General features: G+C 49.6%; 1 protein-coding gene across 1 annotated transcript; it reads right to left on the reverse strand.

Annotated features, from left to right (window-relative positions):
* Window positions 1-1,629: 1,629 nt before the first annotated feature.
* On the reverse strand, window positions 1,630-5,033 carry LOC124485680. Its single transcript, XM_047047426.1, has 6 exons — window positions 4,687-5,033; window positions 4,202-4,314; window positions 3,536-3,577; window positions 2,929-3,330; window positions 1,900-2,071; window positions 1,630-1,633 (listed from the first exon to the last, which is right to left on the reverse strand). The coding sequence occupies exons 2-6, from the start codon at window positions 4,263-4,265 to the stop codon at window positions 1,630-1,632; spliced, it is 684 nt and encodes a 227-aa protein (XP_046903382.1). The 5' UTR covers window positions 4,266-4,314; window positions 4,687-5,033.
* Between the last annotated feature and the right edge of the window lie 1,210 nt (window positions 5,034-6,243).

Below are 6,243 nucleotides of genomic sequence, written 5' to 3' on the forward strand. Positions count from 1 at the left end.
AATTTGGAGACACTTTAGAACCCACCACGAGTTAGGAAGCCTGCAAGCAAAAAGGCTTTAAATGCGTGGGGGTGTGTTTGATTTAGTTCACCCAGTAGAGAGGAGCTAGGAGAGGACGGCCCTCAGGAGCCCCTGGTGACGTCTCTAACCCACCCCCAGGAGCCCCTGGTGACGTCTCTAACCCACCTCTGGTTTTCATCACGCCGCTCGTCTCACAGTCCACTGTGGCAGACAAAGCTCGGTCTGTTCCACTTCTATAAACCCGATTCCTTGTTGTACGGCTGTCCTCGCAGAAGACTCAATCAATTTGATGACGTCTTGTCTCATATGCAAACATTTGCTTTGTTGACTTTTCCCACCCAGGCGGAATATGGACTAAATCCATGTTGGAAACAGACAGTGAAGATAAAAGAATCAGATCAGTAGCTGAAGAATTGCTTTTTTCAGTTTCATGGAAGCTTTGGGTCCAGCTGTCCATCCATCTCTGTTTGTTTCTCTCTTTTGGGATCTGCTTTCTTGTAGCATACACTCCCACGCATTCTTAAATACAATGTTCCTCACAATTGCAAAGAATGCCTTTGAGGATCATTTTTGCCATCACAGCCTCTTTCATCGTTCTCGCAAGTAACTGTGTAACTCCACAGGTCGCTAACTATTCTCTCAGCTCATGCTGGATGGAGGCAAACCAACATCTGCAGAATAATGATTCATTCTCAACCTAGCGTGGAGGAGCTAGGTGAGAGGTGAATAGCAGGTCTCTGTCCACCTGCCGCCATGTCTGACTGGGGCATAGCAAACTGTGTGTGTGTGTGTGGGAGGGGTTATGGGAAGGTGAGACTGAGGGAGAGGGGGTGTGTTTAGGAGAGAAGGGAGGGGAGTTTACAGGAGGATGTGGGGAGAAGATGGGAGGGAGAAGAGGGGGGTGTGTGGAAGAAGAGAAGTAGATGAGACAGACAGCAGGGGGACACGTGAGGACGTGAGAGGGGAGAGGAGGAGGAGGCAGGAGAGACAAGTTAAAGAGCAGAGAGAAAGAGAAATATTTCTGCACTGTAATCATTCCTGTAATGAGTCCATCCAGAGACCACAAAGGGTGGTACTTTTCATCATAGCGAAGAATTACTAATAACCTCCGCTCTCCTCCCTACCTCCCCGTCTCCGAAACCTTGATAACCTCTCTCTCTCTCATGCACACAGGAGTCATCAGGCAACAATATACAAAACCGAAGATACTTCATCTTGAGTGTGTCTGGAACTCTACATGTGTGTGTGTTTCAGTGCAGCTGAGCGAGCTGTTAGCTGCTTCCCTAAGCTGTGTGAGTGGGTCTGTGTGTCTGCAGGCACAGCTGCACTCCTCAGGTGGAGCCGACACGCCACAGGGAAAACACACGTCTTTGGATTGAACAGGTCGACACACTCATTATTTCAGTTTTTTTTAAGACATGACACTTAGATAAGAAGTGTGGGAGATTCCCAGGTTGAAAATTAACACATGCGTGCATGCACACACACACAACATCAAAATTGAAGTACTGCACGTACAGTCAAACCCCCAGCCTGAGGGAACATCCTACGCGTTCCCCGAGGGGTGGATTATGTTGGCTCTACTTCGAACGTGCGTATCGTGTTGGCTCATCTGAAGAACAAGAATATCTTGAGGGAGAGAAAGAGGGGGAATAGAAAGAAGACCGTAAACATCCACGAGAAGAACATTTGGCCTAGAGTCTCTACCTCCTTCCTCGAGAGCTGCAGGCTGGGGGAGGCAGGGCAGGGCAACCTGGGTCCAGACCCCTGGCTAAGAGAGGCAGGGCAGGGCAACTTGGGTCCAGACCCCTGGCTGAGAGAGGCAGGGCAGGGCAACTTGGGTCCAGACCCCTGGCTGAGAGGGGCAGGGCAACTTACGTCCAGACCCCTGGCTGAGAGGGGCAGGGCAACTTGGGTCCAGACCCCTGGCTGAGAGGGGCAGGGCAACTTGGGTCCAGACCCCTGGCTGAGAGAGGCAGGGCAGGGCAACTTGGGTCCAGACCCCTGGCTGAGAGGGGCAGAGCAGGGTAACTTGGGTCCAGACCCCGGGCTGGGGGAGGCAGGGCAGTGGAGGGCATTCTTGGAAGAGAGAGAGATAGGAAAGGAAGGAGAAAGAAAGAGGGAGATAGATAAGATAGTGGGGGTGAGGAGGTAGGTAGTGAGATGGTGGGGGTGTAAATAGTACAGTATAATTGCACAGAGATGCGGCTGAGGAGGAGAGAGATGTGAGGTTGTGGAAGAGGGTAAAGTGAGGAGGGGGTGTGTGGTGGATGAACAGGTGGGTTGAATCCGAGGCTGTGGTGAAACTAGTGTGATATGTCTTTCCCATCTTCTTTCTTCATCTTTCTATCTTTCCTTCTTCCTTGCATTAATCAAGTTCTCTGCGACCCCTCTGGTCTGGTTTCTTAGAAATAACTGTTCCTGCTTTGAATAATTCTGCTGCTTTAACAGATTGTCAACCATATGTGTTTTCTGTTTATCTGGAATAACAGATGTCTCTCTCGAGAACGTGTTCATTTTCCACCCACACACACGTGCTCTTACCCAGACCCGTACGCTGTGAAATGACACTGACTGTGTGTTCCCGAGATCAGATGACGTTTAAAGCAGTAAGTGTTCAAAACCCCCCAAAATTCAAGTAAATTCTACTTTGAATGATTTACAAAAAAATTAAGCTGAATCATCAATGTCTGTAGTTAATAAAGGTTTTATTATAATTTACAAGCCGTGTGTCTGCACACCCATGCAGAAGCTACTTTTGCTCGACACTGATCTGGTGATCGATTAAGTGTCCTGTCCTCTCTGGGCTCTACACTCCTCCCCCAGTCCCACTGTCCTCCCAGGCTCCTCCCACAGACCCCCTCTCCTCTCCCCTCACACTCTCCCCTGTCTCTCCTCCTGCCCCACTCTCCACTGTCTCCCCTCTCGCCTCGCTCTCTTCCCATCTGTCCTCCTCACTCCTGGCCAGTGCCTCCCCCTCTCCCCTCTCCCCCCACCCTTCCCCACTCCGTGTATCCTGCAGTCCAGTGTCTTCCCTCCCCTCGCTCCTCCCTTCGCTCTCCCCCCTGCCCCCTGTCTCCCCCCTCCCCCCTGTGACTCCCACTCCGGTCTCCTGGATCTCTGGTTCTGGTTCTGGTTCATCGTAGCCCAGACCCGTGGCGATAGGGAAGTGAGCCCAGAAGGTTCTGGCCAGATCATCCAGGCGGTCGTACCCCCCCTGGGCCCTCAGCTCCTCCATCCACCCCACGAAGTCCGACGACCACATGTTCCAGTAAGGCATGCTCCGCCTCTCCCTTCGCCCACCTCCCCCTGGGGACCAATCAGATCACATCAGGCCGACTGTTGCTCCACTGGAGATAGCATGACATGAGGTCGTAGATAAGATTGTTGAATAGATACAACAGCTTGCATAACCTTTATGGTTAGATAGCTGTTGCCAACCCTTTGTATTCTACACAGAAATGATACGGTGTGTACAGTTAAAGGCTGTTTAAATGATTGTGAAACATTCTACCTCTGTGATCCTCCTCTATGGCAGTTCCTTTCTCTTCTCCACCTGCGTGAGAGAGAGAGAGAGAGAGAGAGAGAGAGAGAGAGAGAGAGAGAGAGAGAGAGAGAGAGAGAGAGAGAGAGAGAGAGAGAGAGAGAGAGAGAGAGAGAGAGAGAGAAAGAGAGAAAGAGAGAAAGAGAGAAAGAGAGAAAGAGAGAAAGAGAGAAAGAGAGAAAGAGAGAAAGAGAGAAAGAGAGAGAGTAGATGTTTGCAATTTCCCTTATCACGGAAAGAAGAAAAAAACTGAAAGGAAAAATAAAAGGCTTTTTATTGTGTCAGTGCCAAAGTAAATCTTCCACTTTGGCTCAAAAGTCACATGGAAAAAAAAAGCTACTGTCTGTTCTGTCAACGCTGCACTTCTTCCCTAGAGAGGGATGAAAATGGGAGACTTCTATACAAGCTAGCAGATTGAAACATCTGGGTCAGATATCATCTTTCTAAAAAGAGCTGTATACCCCAATGCGGAGCCCTATAAAAACAAACAGTTCTAGCTGACGGGGGGAAAAGCAATCAAACCTTACAAGAGCAAAGTTCAACCAAACATGACAACACCACAGTTCCATTCTATATGGATGAATTAGACTCCTGTAAAGTTCCAAAAATGCATTCGACCAGGAGTGTCTGACTGACCTGCGTGGCACAGCAAGCCCAGGTAGAGGCAGCAGAGGAGCAGAGTGGCACACGCACCACGCATCCTTTAACTGCAGCTGGAGACGCTCGGAGGACAACGTGACAGAGCGGCTCTGAGACAGAGAGAAGAAGAAACCACTCTTCACACCACTGAGGATCCAATTTGCCATTATTGCTGATTGATCCCGAACAAGAGGAAACATGTAAAGAGGATATGGAGCCCATTCAGTCCAAAGGGTCCAATTTCTTTCTACTCCATTAGTATTGAGACATCCACTCCAATCATGGCCTTCTCAACCATGCTGCTAATGGGGCTAGATCCATACTCTGCCTCTAACAACCGAACACACACACACACTGTCTACATTATAATGATATCCCTATACACATGTCCATCTTAACATACATTCCCTGTACAGTTGTGTAGATGATAAGCAGCCTCTTTGTATTCTATCAGGTGTTCTGGTTCCTCTCAGAAGTCTTACCTGCTGGAGGATGCTGTAGAGCAGCGTGGAGCACATCACCAGTCCCCTGACACTGTCTGGAGCTTGTGGACTGTGAGAGACACTCCAGGTGTGAACGGAGGGAGAGGGGAGAGGGGCAGGAGGGAGGAGAGGAGGCTAAGAGAGGGGAGAGGAGTCTGGGGCCAACACGTCTCTGTTTATTTTTCCCCAGTTCCTTTGGACGGTAGGTGTGACCTGCGAGTCTCACACCTCCACACCAGCCACAGGCCTGGCCTGGGCGCTCCTTGGAACAGACAAACACACAGTGAGTCTCAGGCTTCACGGAGAAGCAGTCTGACTGAATACGGAGCATCTCATTACAGGGGTACTGTAAGGTACTGCTTTGGAGTTTTGTATCAGCGGGATGGAGGGAGACAGAGAGAGAGAGAGAGAGAGAGAGAGACAGACAGAGGGAGACAGAGAGAGAGAGATAGACAGACAGACAGACAGACAGACAGACAGACAGACAGACAGACAGACAGACAGACAGACAGACAGACAGAGAGACAGACAGACAGACAGACAGACAGACAGACAGACAGACAGACAGACAGACAGACAGACAGACAGACAGACAGAGAGAGAGAGAGAGAGAGAGAGAGAGAGAGAGAGAGAGAGAGACAGCGAGAGAGAGACAGAGAGAGAGAGAGAGAGAGAGAGAGACAGAGAGAGACAGAGAGACAGAGAGACAGAGAGAGACAGAGAGACACAGAGATAGACAGAGACAGACAGACATACTGCCTTGAAGGAGGCAGATAGGAGGACGACACCGCCAGTGCCACAGGATGCCAGCTGATTTATCCCTGTGTTGACATCACAGAGAGAAGGCTTCAGTGAAGTGACTGAAGCGACTGGGCCCAGTCTGGCACGTATGTGAGGAGAGTCAACTGTGTATGTGGACACCTCTCTGTGTGGTGTGCCAAGGAAGTTTCCCAGAGGTTGGCACTGGGATAAGAGAGCATCCACTCTTCTTCATAGCTAGCACTGCAGCATGGACTTTGATTTACATTTAGCACAGCTGTCTAGCTTGGCTTGATGTCCAGGACAGCTTGCTAATAAAGCCTTGTACTACAATGTCCATAGTTAGTTAGGAGACATAAAGTTGTCATGGAGAAAAATACAACCATCTGCTGTGTTATCCAGTCAGACCACAAATGCTTATTCATCCCCTCCCTGCTTGAAGTGATATCTGATCTAAAATGACTGGATGGGTGAAAGAACATTGTCCTCTTCACAGCTGTTATTTATCCATTCATGTCAAATCGGTTATTTATGAACGCAGAGAAAGGAAGAATCTCAGAGTGATCAAAACCATCCCAGAGATGGGCTTTGTGGACGGCACAAAGGACAACGCTTCTAAATGGCCGTCCTCTGTCCATCTGTCCCCCAGCCAGGAGGTGGACACCGCACACACACACACACATGCACACGCACAGACACACGCACATCAGTGTTGAACAACATCCATCAGCGGGTAAATGCATTAAGTAGATCTGACAGGAAAAGAAGGCAGAGGACACAGGCTGAGATGACAGCCAG

Source organism: Hypomesus transpacificus, chromosome 23, assembly GCF_021917145.1.
Source record: "Hypomesus transpacificus isolate Combined female chromosome 23, fHypTra1, whole genome shotgun sequence".
NCBI classification, from domain to species: domain Eukaryota; kingdom Metazoa; phylum Chordata; class Actinopteri; order Osmeriformes; family Osmeridae; genus Hypomesus; species Hypomesus transpacificus.